This window comes from Ammodytes marinus, assembly GCF_949987685.1.
Source record: "Ammodytes marinus genome assembly, chromosome: 24".
Lineage (NCBI taxonomy): Eukaryota > Metazoa > Chordata > Actinopteri > Uranoscopiformes > Ammodytidae > Ammodytes > Ammodytes marinus.
Window position 1 is genome coordinate 1,372,221 of NC_137228.1, and position 18,898 is coordinate 1,391,118.

General features: G+C 42.3%; 1 protein-coding gene across 1 annotated transcript in view; it reads right to left on the reverse strand.

The window, feature by feature from the left end:
* The window catches only part of LOC307269794 (uncharacterized protein), a 52,509-nt gene extending 41,309 nt beyond the window's left edge, over positions 1–11,200 (reverse strand). The window contains exons 1-2 of the mRNA XM_080052837.1: positions 10,906–11,200; positions 4,913–5,428 (exon numbers count right to left, since the gene is read on the reverse strand). Of these exons, the coding sequence (XP_079908963.1) occupies positions 4,913–5,428; positions 10,906–11,098 (709 nt within the window). The 5' untranslated portion in view covers positions 11,099–11,200. The remainder of the gene's footprint in view (positions 1–4,912; positions 5,429–10,905) is intronic.
* Positions 11,201–18,898: the final 7,698 nt, after the last annotated feature.

The window sequence follows — 18,898 nt, forward strand, 5'->3', positions numbered from 1 at the left end:
AGAACAAACTGAGCGAGCTGTGCAAGAATACAGCTCCAAATGATTCAGAATACAATTACTTTCTTCAAACTCGATCAAATTCCTGAGATTCCCAAGATGAAAGATTATATTCTAGACCTGACATGAAGAACTGAGGCTGAGTAGGTGCACAGTGTTTTCCGTTAGCGCCGGCCGGCCGTTCGTGAAAGCATTTCCAGCCAGCTACTCTTGCACCTCTACTCCACAAGAAAAACAAACATTACTCTTTCTCTTTCCATTTGCCTCTGTCGCATAAATGTTAAACTGAATTCTCATCTTATACTGTTCAATAAAGTCAGTTTAACAGAGGGAGTTCAAGATCTAAGAAGACCCCCATCTCTGAATAATATGCCTGTTCCACGCTGTGGTGTGAGTGTGTGTGTGTGTGTGTGTGTGTGTGTGTGTGTGTCAGCGGTGCACAAACACAAGCATGCACTCGCGGTGCATCACTCACGGTGGACAAGCGTTTCGGTGAAATACGCTAAAAACGTGAGGACCAGAGTTGACATGAAATACGCTCGTTGTAACTGCAAGTAAGTGAAATAAAACATAAGTTGTAAGCCCAATATTGTCAAATCAGTAGGCTACACTTGTTCAACCTGCATTAAATGTGAACACGCAATATTTTAATCTCTTATGTCGGCCCAGAGAAGAACAGCACGCTAGCTCAGCAGTTAACTAGCTAAATAAATCAAGCTGTCTGTCTTTGCCATGAATCATAAAATAATGCATACTTGTATAGCGCTGCTAACTGAGACTAGTGTTAGCAGCCCCTCCTCTCTATAGCTGGATACAGACAGAGGAGAGGAGGAATACTGAACCATGTTTTTCATTCTTTTAAACTTTCCTCAGTATTCTGATGACAGAAATAGACTGATTTAATCTATTGAGACATTGAGTGTATTTAAAAACATTTAGAATAAATTACTTTACATTTATAAGATAGAAAGATCACAACTTTGTGGATGTTTATTTTCATAATATTCTATTTTATATTAATATTTTTATGGAAAATCCATGTCTTTCTTCAATAGCTTCTTATTCATCCAACCCAGTGTTGCCAAATTATTCCAAAAATGAGTAGGCCTACTACACAGGAAACAGTTGTTCACACAAAATTCCTCAGATTTAAATTCTTCATTTTCCTCTCAAAGTGCACCAGGTTCATAGCCGACCGACCACGGCAAAAGTTTAATTTATCAGTTAATTAAGTCCAGGGCTCCAGACAACATTTTAGGGGCGCAAGCAGAACATTTAGGGGGACACATTAAATGGAGCTGGAACGCATCTATTTACATTTTTCCCAATTTTAACTATATTAGGCCTACTGATATTGTATTTCCAGCATGTTTTGGACCACACTGACAACAGATGATACAGTTCATTGTGTTTTTGATTTGGCATCACCATGTGAAATCCTTCAGACATTCCTTTAGTAAAAGGCCATTTTCACCACAACCTCTTCTACATCTGAGCCCTCTTATTGTTGTTCCTCCTCTATCTCTGCTGACTCCTCTGTAAGGAAAATTGTTATTGGCCCAAAAGTAACTAGTAGTAGCTAGATGACATAATCAGCTAATTTGCATAATATGCTATTCTGAAAGAGGCAAAATGAACAGAAAATGCTGAACAGGTAGTTTACAAATTAACTAGGCCTATTTACATATTTACAAATTCACTTTACAAACTTTCTTTGTTGCCATATAACAACAAGATTAGCTTTTTTATAGATCTGCAGTGGCATATTGAATGTGGACCTATAAAACAATTTACATGTTTAAAAACATCACTCTTGCAGAGCAGAGACGGTGCTGTCTGTCTGCTGGCTGCTGCAGGTGGCGGGGGAAGCTATCAGACTGGCTGTGTGAGTGAGTGATGTCAGCGATGATGAGGGGTAGACAGCAGCCGTTGCTACTCTGCTCTGGTGACCAAATTTTTTTTTAAAGTTGCAAGATGTGTCTCTCTGGACTTTAACAGACTTAGCGCTACGGTGGAAAGTCGGCAAATATAGCGGAAAAACTCGGCAGTTGGCAACATGTTAAAGACAGCTGGACACTGCGATGAAAGTAGGTCACGTGATCCGCGCAGTTGATTGTGTAACTGTTCACTCGCGGACTGTCCCTTCTCTTCTCTCTCCCTCGCTCTTAATGCACTAATAATAATAATAATATTAATTAAAACATTCCGGCGAGTTTTCCGCTCAGCCCAGATGAGCAGCAACATGTAAGAGCAGTTAAGTGGGGACAGCACAGACACTTATTGTATTACTGTATTTATGCATTATTACACATTTTCTACGTACCCCAGAGTCATCAGCAGGTGTCTGTGGTGGTGAGGAGACATCTGGTGGTGGTATGGAGGCAGCAGGCTGGGAGGAGGACGCAGCAGGCTGGGAGGAGGCAGAGGAATGTGGCTCATGGAGGAGACCTGCTAGAGTGGAACCAGCTTCTTCCTCCATCATGTCCTCTGTCTCCTCAGTGTCAGGGTCCATCATCAGGGCTCCAGTCTGACTCAGGAGGGAGTCCACAGCAAGCAGCTCTCCTGTCAAAGCAGGGGTTGACACTAAGGTTTCAGATGCACTTGCCCATAGGGCAAGTACAGGTAATGTTTTACTTGCCCGAATGTTGTGTTCACTTGCCCAAAAAAAACAAAAAAAAACAGTTAAACAATGATATATATATAGGCTAATTAAATTATTCATTTTAGCGAACCGTATCTCTTGAATGCAAACACTGCTTACTTGTCTCATCCTGACCACATAAAACGAACAACAATTCATATAAGCCTATATATCATGACATCACACTACACCAAGCGCTTGGTCCTGCTGCAGCATCGTGAAAGTGCCTCTTTTTGCCATGCACCTTGCCCAGGGGCTCAGAAAACTCAGTCTAGCTCAGAGTCAAGCTGAATGTTAGCTCCTCAGAAAAATTTAACTTATTTTACTTATTTAAAACGGTCACATTGTGCCAAAAAGTGATCGTGTGCCATAAAATGATTAAAGTCCACCATGTTAAAGCTATTGCCCAGTTACACTGTAAGTAGGGAGGGGGATCATTAATTTCTATTCATATTGATACCATTATAAAGACTCCACAATCCAAATCTTTATCGATACTTTTCTATTATTTTGTTTAAAGAGAACTGGTATTATTGCTTTAATTGCTTATACGATGAGCAGAGTTCAGGATAGGACTTTAAGCAGGTCATAATTCCTTATTTAGGCATACTATTTAGTTTATATTGCTGGGAAAACAAGTTTTTTACCCAAACTGTAGGCTATTATTCAAGCTTCCCGCGAAAAACTCAAATTTCATATTTTCTTGATGTTACATTTGAACACATCATGATGTCATTTTATTGACCTTTGCCTAATAATCATTTTACCGAGCCGACCTGAACACATCACATTTGAACCGTTAGCGATTTTTCTTATCCTGCAGATTTTAATATGGATTTTAAAACTATCCGATTTTTTAACTGCGGGACTTGCTACAGAGTCTCTCGTTTGTTGATCACCGCTGCATTGAATGAATGATGAGACGGTGCCGAGCCCGTCTGCAGCGGCAGCGGCTCAGTAGACAAGAGTTTTATTTTTTTTGGGAGACGGAGCGGGTTGAAGGAGTTTCTTCAAGACAGTCGAAGGTAGAACACTTTTACAGTCCATGATGTGGTCCAGTGATGGAATAATACGCTGAAGTAGGCCTAATTAGATGAAGATGACCCGAATCGATATTTAAAATTATATAATGTGACCTAGCCTACTGGACTCCATAGCGGTATCGATAAGCTCAAACGTTATTGATTTCTGGGTTTTGAATATAGCGGAACCAGGTCCGTAGGATAGAGCCGGCTTTCGGAACGTAGACAGCGAAACTGCGCGCACACAGGCTGTGTGTGTGTGTGTGCGTGTGTGTGTGTGTGTGTGTGTGTGTGTGTGTGTGTGTGTGTGTGTAGTGTGTGTGTGTGTGTGTGTGTGAGAGAGAGATAGAGAGATTGAGTGCGAAAGAGCGACCGTGATGCTGCTGGCTGCCGCGCACAGCTGCTCAATTGCGAATATAGCCGATCTATTTTGTGTGAGTTAGCGGGAAAAAAAATGATTTGCAGACTGTAAAACACATGAATACATAGCCTAGACTACAGACAAACCCTCTAAAATCCACTTGCCCGTTCGGGCAACCAAAAGGCAATCTCAACTTGCCCAAACATTATTTTCAGTTGGGCAAGCGTTAGTGTCAACCACTGCAAAGAAACAACAGACACACACATTAATAGCAGTGTTCAAAGAATATGTGTAACAGAGTTAAAAATGCACTTTCATTCTCATTTAAAACTTGTATTCAAAAGTTCTATCTTAGTTATTTTTGTATTCATTGTCATTCTTATTCAGGTTTCCAGTGGAAATGACCTGCACATCGCCTTGTCTGTACCCTCTAAAATGTCTGTACCTCCCGTTTCCTCTCAATATGTCGTATTGCATTGCTGTGTGTAAAGACCCTGCTTCGTTAATGTATTGTTTTCTTTAGGAAATTGGGCCATTTATGTTGCATCTTTAGGTGCATATTACTTTATATTAATACCGCTACATTACCCAGCTGTTTTGTTTTGACTGTAAAAATAAGTTTTGTAGACTGTACACTAAATCTTTTCCTGCACTCCATCAGCTGCTGTTTCCATATGTTCAGTTTGGTTATTATGAAGCTGAGAGCACTGAAGGCCAACACACTGTGTCTTGTGTCTTCTGAGTTAATCTTATCAAGTGAATCTTTGCTCACAAACATCGCAGCTTTTGAGTTTTTTTTCAGTGCGGATGACTGTGTTCTGTCAAATGTCCCTTTCATATTTAATTGTTTCTCACACTCAGAGCAGCTGTGTACTTTCTCTCCAGTATTACCTTTTATATCACTCTTTAAACCCAACTGAAGCTCTCTGGTCTCCTCAGACTCATCACCCCTGTCTTCAGACTTAGAGGAGTCTTCAGGATGGTCTTCAGTCTCAGGTTGTGAATGTGGATGTGGATGGGAGTTCCTGGCTGGTTCTGGTCCTCCACTGTCCTCTCCATCAGCTGCTGTTTCCATCTGTTCAGTTAGTCTTTGATGAAGCTGTGAGGACCAAGGACCAACAACCTCAAGTGTTTTGTTGAGCTGACATCCAGAAATCCAGTGGTATTTCAAGGGCTTTTCTCCACCGTCTTCAGTCTCTTCACAATCTTCACTCTTCACAGTTACAGGAGTGAAGGGGAACTTGATGATATCTTGAAGCTGCTCTCCCTCCTGACTGCTCCACACTTCCTCCTGTTCCTCTTTAATGTGTGGGGGCTCTGGTGGTGGCTCCTCCTGGTCCAGACTGGGGCTCCACTCCTGCTGCTCAGGGGGAACCTCTTCTTTAACCACCACCAGCTGCTGGACGTCTGCAGGGAAAAGGTCAAACACAAGGAAATCCACATGAGTTTATTTTGAAGACAAACTTAACATGGAGACTCTGATGCAAGAAACAGCATCTAAATATCCAAGGTGCCGTCATCTGTCTGCTGGTAAATGAAAAGATTCATATTTCCATAACATTTGCTGTAGACAAGACGTGCGAGATTAGAGGTGGGCCATAGTTGACTTTTAAAGGCTGATATAATGACGGTAGTTTGGAGGAGGACAAAAGCAGATAGAGGAAAATTAATAGATAGTGAGCTAGGGTTGGTGGGTGGATGGATGGTTGGTGATTTGAGTGGGTCCTTCGGGAAATTCAAAAGGTCCCAAATAAAAAACTGATTGAGAATTTGTAGTGTTCCTTTAATGTTGGTGTGATATGGTTATAATAAACGTATTAATTTATGTTGATATAATCTAATACTCAAATGAATTGATCAGATTTCAAATTGTATTTGTTTGATCTGGAATCTAACAAATACAATTCTAAATCTTGGAAGTTTATTAGACTACAATATGCATTAAGATCTACATAGTTATGTTATTCAATGTACATTTATAATGATATAGCCTAATAGCATTGTTTGCATTTTCATTTACATTAGAACATAATACTCATACCCTACTTTAGTAATTTTTTTGCTTTAGTTTATTTGATAATACATCTCGTCTTAACTGCAATGCATTGTGATTAAATAAATGATGAAGACAGTGGACTAAGTGGAAGTCCGCAGTGAACTAGATTAACGCTTGTTTTGGACACAAACCCTGAGGAATTATCCCTGATACGGTCGCAAAAGCTGTGTAATCCGCAGGTCCACTGAAGTCTGCACGTTTGAATCCAGCCTAGATGTGATTTCCTGTATTCTAGTGCCCTTTAACATGTAGTTTGATTATTGTCTGGCTAAAGCAAAAGAAAAAATTAAAAGGGCGGCCATATTCTGTAACTTCATCCAAAAAGTGTTTATCCCCAGTCAGATCACATATTTGAAAACACTATTACAAAGCTTTAACTACAGAAATTGATTTGATGAATAAGTCAAAGCAATCTTTAACCTTTCATTGTTAAAAAATCTCTTTAAATGTTCAGTAAGCGGAATGGTCAGTTTGGCTAACTTCTTGTCAATAGCCCCTTTTACACAGAGATTGCGGCATATTGACGGAACAACATCACTCCAAAATGCCGGCTTTGCTTGTTTCTGTGTTATGCCTCATTTCCACCGAGTAGAGCGGGTCGGGTCAGAGCGGCTCAGAGCAGGACAGCTCACTTTTAAGAATCTCGGTGTTGTTTTTTATGACCCTACCTTTACGGGTAGGGCGGGGTTTCGGCTGGACTGCGATAGCCGCCGCCAGAATGTGGGTCAAACTATCGGGCTGTGGAACAGCTGTGGTCAAGCCAGCGGTCTCTCGTTTTTGCTGGGTCAAACCAGCCGCTTCTTTATTTATTCCCCCCGTGTTGTTGGGAGCACAGAAACGGCTCGGTGCAACTGATACAGTGAGCGAACAGTGCTGGCTGCGGCAGCTACGTGACATCGTAGCAGTGGGACACAGTGTAGCCAACTGGTTCATTTAATGACGAGGAAAAACACCACACAATAAACAGTGCTACGCTCACATTTTCGCCAACACACAAGACTCTCTTCACTCTAGCCGAGGTGACTACACACGGCGGAAATGATTCTTTCTACCAACTGTGGTCAAACCAGCGGTCTCTCGTTTGGTCAAACAGCGGCTTTCCCCCGTGTTGTTGTGAGCACAGGGCTCTTCGCTCTAGCCGAGGTGACTAAACACGGCGGAAATGATTATTTCTACCAACTGTGGTCAAGCCAGCTGTCTCTCGTTTTTATTTGGTCAAACCAGCCGCTTCTTTATTTATTCCCCCCGTGTTGTTGTGAACGTGTATTTACTAGCCTACTATCTATGGCGAAAACACACAGAAACGGCTCGGTGCAACTCATGAGCGAACAGCGCTGGCTGTGGCAGCTACGTGACTAGCAGTGGGACACAGTGTAACCAACTGATTAATTTATTGACGAGGAAAAACACCACACAATAAACAGTGCTGTGCTCACATTTTCGACAAAACACAAGACTCTCTTCACTCTTGCCGAGATGACTACACATGGCGGAAATGATTCTTTCGACCAATCAAATGACGGGGGTGTGTCGCTCCACATTTTCGGACCGCTTTCAGGCGGCTAGTACCCCTACGGAGGAGTACTGAGATTGGGAGCGGCTCAGAGCGGTTAGGTGCGCTTAAACCGTACCCTACCCAACTTTTGGCAAATGAAAAGCCAAACTATCCGGACCGGACCGGACCGCTCCGATCCGCTCTACTCGGTGGAAATGAGGCATTATTTACACAGAACCAAGCAACGCCGGCCTGCTGGCGCATCAGTAGCTCCTTTTACACAGCATTCCAGAATGAAAGAGGTGTTTGTAAACAGCGTCAGGTGTGACGTAAACATTTAGCGCCGCGCCGGTCAGCTGCTTTACAACAACACTGGCCGGTGAATTGAGAGCAGAAGTGCTGGAGCTTGCAGTAAGAGGGCCGTATTTTACTGTCCCCACGCTGAGTCCAACATCACTGGGACTGTTAACCAAACTGACAAAGTCAATCCGCTTCACCTCTGTGTCTGTGTGTGTGTGTGTGTGTGTGACAGGTTGGTTGTGAGCGAGTCTCTTTGTGAGGGCAGAGATCTGCCAATCAGACATAAACATACACATACACACAGTGTGTGAAGTCACGTTACTGTAGGCAGAAATAAAGTGTGGATATACACTCAGACTTTAGGATAATAATAGCAGCGGCGATCCGGTAGCAGCCTAGCTTAGCCTAGCCTAGCTTTCCCATTGTACAACTTCTCCTGGGCAGAAATAGACTCATACACTCTGCAAAATGAAGCGCGGGGGTTTGGATTTAGCAACGGACCTTATGATCAGCTAGATTATACGCCGTTCCTTGTATTTGGTGATTTTTACGGGACATCAGGCCGCCGTGATTAATGTTAAACACACGTCCTTCAACTGCTAACATGGTCGCATGTTTAGAACGTAGGCTATGGAACGTCAAACGCCCCCCTGTTCCGCAACAACAAGCTGGAGCATTTAAACAGAGAGGCGGAACTGATTGTGTCGGGAATCTTACTACCCCCCGAGGTAGTAAAATTCACGGAACAATCTCTCGCACCTTTCTTCCCTTGTTCCGCAACGGTCGCATTTAAACAGCAGGGCGGAGGGCCGAAATTCCGACATATTCCCGGCTTTCACTGGCTGTGTAAAAGGGGCTACTGACTGCAGTTAGCAGTCCCCTCCCTCATCCCCATGTCACCACATTAATGCACTGCGGTCTTCCAGCAGCTAGTTATCTAGCATCATCTCATATAAGTAAGTGTGATAAAACATGATAAAAACCATCAAAACAGACATTGGGAAGGATTTTTACCTGCTCCGCCATTGTAGGCGCATACACATTCACAGATCTGTAGCTCTGCACGTGCACCGGCAGTGACACGGGTACCGGTTTGTAGCGTTATCTCTTCTGAATGGATATCAGTTTCGGGATCCCCGAAAAGTTTATTTGACGATTACATGCAGAGCGGGTGACTGAGAGATCGGCTTTATGAAACGCGCACACTATGTATGAATGAAGAGCGATTTAAAACTTATATTAAAATAAATAAATCACTTACTTCACCTTTAAGCTTGCATGCAATGCAATGTATGTGAAGGTTGGGTGGTCCTCTCTTAAGCTGGGAACACACCGCATTGGCCGCGTGAATGCAGGAGGTTCGCCGCTTGGTCATATTGGGCCATGTTCACCGCAGTCGCCGCCGCGGCCAACCGCCGCCTCATCGTAGGCAGCGGTTGGCCGCGTGACCGCAGGAGGCTCGCCGCTTGATCATATTGGGCCATATATTCCTGACGCCGACGCCGAGATCAGACCCGTCACACTTACGGTGCAACAACAACAATAACATGGTCCAGCTGTGCCAAAAAATACAGATGTAGGTTCACTGTGTAACCAGCGGCAGTCTTGTCACAAATAAAATTAAAACAGCATGAAGACGCACCCCGATCGCAAATACACACAATTCAGCAACATACTAAACACATTAACAACAGCAGTGTGTGCTCAGCAGCACAAATAAAGGCAGACATCAGCCTACCTGAAAGTGAAAGTGTGCCGGCTGACGGAGGACAACACCGGTGCTTCGCTGTAATATATGGAATTCCACACGGACACTGCCATCAACTTTGGGTTCATATTATCCTCAGGAGCAGCACACAGCTGGGTGAGTTTCACTATGCTAACCGGCGCTACCTTGGCTAAAGTACAACCAACAGCTAAACAGATGCAAAATACACATATTTGCAGAATGTATTGGAAGCCCAATGTCCTCACTCCACACGCCCACCTCGTCTTGCAGACCACCGCCACCGGGCAATCTCAACGCTGATTGGCTGTGGAGGCGCGGCGCCCGGCGGCGCTGCAGAAAAAGATGAAAATTTTCATCTTTTTCTGCGGCGCCGTGCTCGCCGCACAAGCCTTCGATTCACGCTCCTTCGATGACACAATTTCTATGCGCCGCTAATGGCCGCGCTCCCGATTCACGCGCATCTCATGAGGCGCGGCCACGCGCCGCGCAAGCCCCCGCCGCTGGACGCCGATTATTTGGTGGACGCGCGGCCACGCGCTAGTACATTGACTTTGTATGTAATCTCGCCGCGCGGCCAGTGCGGTGTGTTCCCAGCTTTAAAGAGAGACGTGACGCACATTGGCAAATTGTACAAAGCCCTGACCGGGAAGCTACCACATTGTTTGACTGTAATGCAGCAAATTTCAGATGGGCTTTATCAGATCCGCTCCACTGACATGCTCATGTCTCACAACAAGCCCGGTCTGAGCTTGGGAAGTCAGCTTTTCGCTTTAGTGCCCCTGACTCCTGGAACAACTTACAGCAACAATTTAAGATAAATACCTTCATATCCTTTAACAAATTTAGACATATTATCTTAAATCTGCCAGACTCTACCTGTAACTGTTTTAATGAGGCTTTATTGTACTTTCACTCATTTCATTTTAATTGCAGTCATTCTACATCACTGTCTAAATTGTTTTGTCTCTTTATCAGTTGTGTATTTGATGTATTTGCATTGTTTGTGTATATTGTTGTTTTTGCTTTGCATTTGATTGACTTGACGTCATTGCAAATGAGGGTCGCCCTTCAATCTATCTCAAGTATATATTAAAGTTAAAAAAAGTATCCAATAATATCAAATAAAATCTAGTAGCTAAAACGACGGTGGCCCGTTTTCCATTTACCAATAGACTACAGGAGGGCTACATGTTTAGCATTAGTTAGCATAGTTTAGCATCAGTTAGCCTTTTCAGTTCACGCTCACTGTAGCTCATATGTGTTAGCCAGTGATTTCCCTGATTAACTTGTAATGTGGAACATACCTGCTAAGAATAACCGGACTTCAGGCTTCCAAACAGCGTCCAGTAGTTTTTGTTGTCGCTCGTTCTCCTTCTTTAAACGACAACGTTCCTCCTCGTGCTCTGCTATGGTTCTTTCAAACAGCCCAAATATCTCTTCAGCGGCCGCATTCAGTCGCTGCTTCACCAAGGCTCTCACCATATCCGCTTTAGACATGTTTCCCCACAGTCACGACGACTCTGTCTCCACAAACTCCGTCACAAACTCTTTATCAGTATCAAATCTCCTCTCTCAACCAAACAACTGGACTGTGCTGTTTTGCTTACGACCCGAATACAAAGAGGGGGATATCCGGTTTCGGGGCAACAGGGCGAATAACCTTCAAAATGAAAGTCGAGGATGTCCACAATGAAGCACAATTTCCTTTTCATGTCCAGTCATCTTATGACTTATGCTAAAGCTGTTTCTTCCATGGACCTATTATAAAAGGTTTCTTCCAGTCATGGGCTTCCAGTTCATTCACTCTTTGACTCTTGTCTTCCTCTTTGAGTAACTATTGACTCTGAGCGGCGCTGCTGCCCACTAGTGGTTCATTTGCTTAATGTCCATTCCAACATAGAGGACGCATGGAAGTATGAAGGTGCGAACACACTAGGCACTTTACACGCGTACAGACGCGTATGAAATCCGCCCCTTTTCCATAGGGAACCATTGGTTTACGCGCGTACATGGCGCGTAAATGCGTCACTCGCGCTAAAGCAACATTTTCACTCGCGCTAAAGCAACATGTTTACGCGCGTATATATTACGTGCGTATATATTACGCGCGTATAGCTACGCGAGGAGTTCAAAAAATTTAACTTTTGTTGCTCCTACGCGAGACGATTAGCCGCGTTGGCCAATCAGCGTTGAGCTTGACCCGCGACGTCACATACATTGGCAGGGTCGGAGAACAGTGTACTGTACACAGAGGCTGATGAGAGACACCGAGGAGAAAAATGTATTGCGGGCGGCCGGTGCTGTATGAAGCCGCTCGGGGTTAGAACACGTGGGGAAAGTAAACCAGGAGAATGGACTTCCTCGTTAATTCAGTGAATATGTGCGGCTGTGCTTTAGCCGATAAACAAAGTTAGCGCCGTATAGCATTAGTTAACTCACCCTGTTGTGTGCGGGCGGCTAGCGCCTCATATTATGAACCCAAACATGACGACTGTCCGCGGGACTTTCACGACAAGTAGAGCGAAGCACCGGTGTTGATCTACGCCAGCCACGGTCCCTTGTCACAGCCAGGTTGGGTCATTTTGGCTACTTGCCTTTATGTTGTGCCGCTGTGCACCGATGCTGCTGTAACTGTGTTTGTTATGTAGCTGCCGTGAATATGCAATGCTGTTTTAATGCTAGGCTATTTGTGCTGTTCAGTTTGTCTTTTGGCACAGTTGTTGGCCGTGTTGTTGTTGTTTTTGTGCGGACATGCACGCTGTTGTGTCGGGTCTGATCAGCCATGGTTGATAAGGGAAATACAATATCGGGAGGGAGACTAGGCACGTTACGCGCGTATAACCATTTTTGACACAAAATGATCAAGCAACATTTTAGCTGCGTTACGCACGTAAATCTTACGCGTGTAAAATGCCTAGTGTGTTCGCACCTTGAGGGCAGTGATAAAATAAAACGTTGAAATCATGTCTCTATTTACGCACTCAATAGGAGCATAACTGAGCGTTTAGCGGGGAATGCTTCATTTATTTTAAAATAAATGATAAAATATTAGATATTTATTTTAGATACATATAGGCCTATTTTTAGAATATTTTATTTAATTTTTTCAAGCCATTTAGACAAACCATACAATTATATTACATACAACACATGAACATGTTTACTGACATTAAAATAAATTGAAACTTGAAAATACTAATAAACCCTTCTAACTGCAAAATGTAACTGATTTGTACAACTAGCTTACTGCGGAGCCCCCCTGGGGTGACGCATCCCAATAAGTTATAAGTAGTATATTCATATTGTCTTGACATTAGGTATAGGAACCAAATCAATTGTATGCTTCACACCAGCACCTGATGTGTTACAGATAAGCACAGACTAAGGTGAGAAGGGACCATAGAGGAATGGACTGGAACGTGAAGGAATAGAACACTGTCTTGGACATTAAAACAGTGTTTGCAAATAACTCTGGAAAGATAGTGTTAAGATACATCATGATCTTCTTTCTACAAAACACTGGAAACATCTCAGAAATATAAGTAAAATAAGGATACAGTAGGTGGCCACAATGCTCCATTTGATTTGAAGTGGTCATTAAAAACATAGGACATTCTGGAGAATGTTTTTTGACAAATCACTTTTTGGCAAAATCAGTGAATATCTCCACAAAATCTGCTACCTGTTCGTCCTGTGAGCGCACATTCCCTTTGTTTACCTACCAGTTAACAGAGCCTAAGCTGTGTATTCACACTTTTGTTTTGTTCAGCGCGCACACACATTACAGACAGGTCAGATTGTGAGGAGATATTCACTGGCTGCACTGTAAACAATTGCTGTACATTTACAGCAGGATTTCAACAGCATTAACCTGTTATTTATAAAAACAGCATTTAACTGTTAATATAAAAGGCAGTCTGTTAAATTACAGTCCTTTGCAGTTATGTTACGGAATGGTAATGTTTTCAAAAATACTGAACTTTCCTGTTAATTTACCATCAAACTTAGAAGGGACAACTTGACATGAGCTGCCTGCACATGTGAAGCAGCTTATACAATTTTCTTCATTAATCCTCATCCATCCACATCTTAACTAATAAGTGTTGTTTACTTTATGTCCTCTGGTTAAGTTTACTTAAAGTTGAGTTATATTTACTTGGAAATGGAAAGTGCAGTTAACGTAATTAAAGCAAGTTAGTCTGAAGTTATGTTTACTCAGTAGAATGAAGGAAACGGATTGCCTTAGAGAAATCAAGTAAGCACAACAAAGACGGACGTGATTTTTGACTATTTAGCTTCCATGACATGTCTGCTATGTCACTCATTTGCCCTAACCCTAACCACCCAGCTATGATGCCTGAACCTAATCCTCAAAACAATATAGGCCTAAATAACCGAAATTTAGTAGCCTATCGGTCTGCGGTCTTTTTTATTGTTTGACGTGACGTACTCAAGATGGCCGCCGCCGTGTTCCGTCAATGTTCTATCTATATTCTAACCTCTCCCTGTCCCCTTGCCCTAACCCTAACCACCCAACTGTGATGCCTGAACCTAATCGCCAAAACAATATAAATAACACAAACTTAGTATCGGTCTGCGGTCTTGTTATTGTTTGACGTTGTTTACAACTTAGAAGTTTATGAAGTTGCAAAAATAAAATCTACAGGTAACGTCCGTCACACCACAGTTACTTCCGTCACGCCTTGGTGTCGTTGTCACGCCAGGGTGCTTGTCTCCGGGGCTGCAGCTGGATGCTATTGCAACAAAGTGTATTGTAGAGACGCCCCCTTTCCCACAATGACTTGCACTGGACTAAACGTTTGGTATGTTGCCATTTGCACCCTCAGTGAAGGGGATGTTTCATTCCATTACCTCACTATGCATTATTTTTCTAAATAAAACTGTTCTGTGTGAACAAACAGTTGTTTTTTTGGTTATAAGAAAACGGTTTGTGGACATCTTAAGCCAGATCCCTAGTTCAACTCAGGAGACAATTTACAATAGAGGTGAATCATTCCATTGAACTTGATATATTGTAACAAGTGTCTTGAAGTAACAAACAGAAGCTGCTTTGTGTTTAGCATTTGAACAAATAGGGGACATAGTAAACTTACATATGGAATGAAACACATCTGCCCAATGAAATATAACATCCCCTTCGCTCACGGTGCAAACAGCAACATAACAAACATTTAGTCCAGGTTCATCCTTTTTTTTCATTAACAGTATAATCCTGTCAATTTTAGTGACAGTAAAATAATGTTAATTTAACAGTATTAAAATGGCAACCCTGCTGCCAGTTGATTAATGTTTTTTTCCATGGAAATTTCTTACAGTGTATATATTAAAACAATATTCAATGGTTTTACCATAATTTTGTTCCCTGAATGCCATTTACATGTACTTCAGTAGTTTCCAGCATGTTTTAAATAGTGCCACTGTCTTCCTCATCCTTAACAATGTAGGATTAGCCACCAGAACCAAGATCCTAGGTGGTCTAGAAGCTAAGCTACATGTAAAATAACAACCGTTATTTTACATGTGCCATAGGAAAAATTGGTGATGGCCCTATAGCCAAACATCTTCCTTAAGGCATGCTCTAACAGTATGCCAAAGCTCATATTTGTATCATCAAAAGCACAATTCCTTCATATATTGCACCTATCTGGCCCAAGACCCTAATACTGTATTCCTACTCCCTACAGTCCAGGGGCCTGTTTCAGGTAGCTGGTTTTGAGGCAACCCAGAGTTTGTTCGCTCTGAGTTAGTGGAAACTCTGGGTTTTCCGTTTCAGGTAGCAGGTTCAGCGCAACCGAGAGTCAGTTACTGCGGCAACATACGCCGTGGGTCTAACCTGCTCGGGAGGTGGTTAGACCTACCCTAAGTTTGTTTTCACTTTACGCTGCAGCTCCGACTGAAGAAAGTGTGTCACTGTCACACGCGTCCCTGTACAGTTTAAAGCAAAGTCACTCCATAGAAATCTCCATCGGGATGTTTTTATCATTTCCTGATGATTTTACGTTTGACCGATCATTTATCTGATCAGTAGCCTTGTTCTCAGCCCTCGGTCCGTTCATATAGGCGGCCACCTTACACATTGTGACATGCTCTACATTCAGATTAATAAACCTATTTGTATTGTATGTTTTTTAACGTCTGTGCCACTGAACAGATTTATGTCAGGTGGATTCATGTAACGCTGCGGCTGCACGCGATCGTTACTTGTGCGATCCTAAAGTCACAGACGAGCCTCGTTAAATAGCCTAATATGAATATAACAATGATATAATCATTTAAACTGTGATCACTTGAGGAAAATGGATCTGGTAATAAATCAATCAGGCTCTTCAATGGAAACTGTCAGAAGCGACAGTCTGTTCTGTTTACTGCACAGTAGGCTATTAGGCTATAGCTTGCCAACATATTATACAGTGAATATAAAACACTGTCAGCAATGCTGTGCCGCGCCAGCTTTATTACTTTACAGCTGATATGAGTAACTTTTTAAAATAGACAATGGCTTCTCATACGGAAGCAAAATGATTATCTTGACAAAAAATGTTTGCTCTGTTTTTTTTCTGAATTGCCGAGGAGATTAGATCAGAGGTATGAGACAATATCCCGTTAATTCTTCTCCATAGGCTACCATAAGCTCATTCGTTAATATTTCTAACTCAGTGGGAGGAGCGGAGATTTCTTTTTTTCTTTTTTGAGAAGTGGAGAAGTGGGAGGATCAAGCATTTGTTTCTTCTGTTTCCATGGTGAATCATGTTATCAGCGATCCATTGACGATGGCTTTTACGCACATGCTCCACCCAGAGTGAACACGCTCAGAGTTGATAAACCCAACGCTGATCCACTGTTCTGAAACCGAAAACCCAGAGTTACTCATCAACCCTGCGCTCTGAGTTTACCAACTCAGAGCGCAGGATTAAACTCAGAGTATGTAAAACCAGCTACCTGAAACAGGCCCCAGGGAATAGGGTCTTGGGCCTGCCACATAGTCCAGCAGATAGGTGCAATATATGTAATATATATAATACTTTTGTAGGGGACTGTATGTCTTATCAAAACTACTTTTAGGTTAGTTATTTAGTTAAATAGTAAGGTTCTGCTAAACAGTTAAATTTTTACTACATTTATTAGTATAAAAAAAATAAAATATAGATGTAAAAATAATAAATTATTTTTTGCTGTTTTTTCGCTGTTTTTGGTTATGAGCTGCGCATGCGTGGTATTTTCTCACAACATTGGAAGATTTCAGCAGACAACACAAGCCTCTTCGCCGTCTCATCTTTATTTATCAGGTTGGTAATGTTTCTAAATCTTACCGCGATTGTTGTTGTTTGTTAACGAATGTTGAGAGATTGTTTCAGTTTAAGGCCATATAGTGAAATGAGCGGAGTTTGTCTTACTTTAACAAAAGTGTAGCTGCAAAGAAACAAACATGCACTGTTAGAAATTTCCCTTTAAAAAAACATTAATCAACTGGCAGCAGGGTTGCCTTTATATTAATGTTAAATTAATATTATTTTACTGTCACTAAAATTGACAGGATTATACTATTAATGAAAAAAAGGGATGAACCTGGACTAAATGTTTGTTATGTTGCTGTTTGCACCGTGAGCGAAGGGGATGTTGTATTTCATTGGGCAGATGTGTTTCATCCTTTTAAAGGCCAGGACACACCAGCCCGAAAATCGCCGTCGTAGAGTCGATAGGGGGTCGGGAGACGAATCTGTTTGGTGTGTGCCGTAACGTCGGCCGACGTAGAGGTCGTCGGGCTTGTTTTGAGCCTGTCGCCGCCGATTGAACATGTTCAATCGGAGGCGACAGGCTGGCCGACCGTCTTTCATTTGGAGCAATTTGATTGGTGGAGGGCTAGCGAATCAGTGAAGCCCGGAAGTGAGGCGGGTAGCACAAACAGCTAACAACAGCTAGCCATCGTTTTAATGTGTTTGTTCGTTTCGTTTTGAGAGTACTCACATGCATCAACCCTTGTTGACTGCTCGACACCATGCTCGACACTCTCTGCTAAAAATTGTGCTCTTATGGTCCATAAATATAAATACGTATTTCTATCTAATGTTTATGCTCTAGAGAGCTGTCCCATCATTTCCGGCTTTCTTATTTTTTCGGGCCACAATACAGATTAGCGCCGCCTGCTGTTATGGAGACATTACGTCCCGCGCAAGCAACAGAGCGTACGGAAAGTCAGCAGTCAGTTTGGTGTGTTCTCTGGCCGCGACGGGAAGCCTGGAGCTTCCTGAAACGGCCGACCCCATTTTTTGCGTAGTCGGAACAAGTAGAAACAAGTCGGACTGGTGTGTCCTGGCCTTTAGATTACTTTGTCCCCGCTCATGTCAAGTTGCCCCTTCCAAGTTTGATGGTAAATTAACAGCAAAGTTCAGTATTTTGAAAAACATTACCGTTCCGTAACATAACAGCAAAGGACTGTCATTTAACAGACTGCCTTTTATATTAACAGTTAAATGCTGTTTTTATAAATAACAGTTTAATGCTGTTGAAATCCTGCTGTAAATGTACAGCAATTGTTTACAGTGCAGCCAAGCACCAGTGAATATCTCCTCACAATCTGACCTGTCTGTAATGTGTGTGCGCGGCCGCGCGCTGAACAAAACAAAAGTGTGAATACACAGCTTAGGCTCTGTTAACTGGTAGGTAAACAAAGGGAATGTGCGCTCACAGGACGAACAGGTAGCAGATTTTGTGGAGATATTCACTGATTTTGCCAAAAAGTGATTTGTCAAAAAACATTCTCCAGAATGTCCTATGTTTTTAATGGCCACTTCAAATCAAATGGAGCATTGTGGCCACCTGCTGTATCCTTATTTTACTTATATTTCTGAGATGTTTCCAGTGTTTTGTAGAAAGAAGATCATGATGTATCTTAACACTATCTTTCCAGAGTTATTTGCAAACACTGTTTTAATGTCCAAGACAGTGTTCTATTCCTTCACGTTCCAGTCCATTCCTCTATGGTCCCTTCTCACCTTAGTCTGTGCTTATCTGTAACACATCAGGTGCTGGTGTGAAGCATACAATTGATTTGGTTCCTATACCTAATGTCAAGACAATATGAATATACTACTTATAACTTATTGGGATGCGTCACCCCAGGGGGGCTCCGCAGTAAGCTAGTTGTACAAATCAGTTACATTTTGCAGTTAGAAGGGTTTATTAGTATTTTCAAGTTGCAATTGATTTTAATGTCAGTAAACATGTTCATGTGTTGTATGTAATATAATTGTATGGTTTTTCTAAATGGCTTGAAAA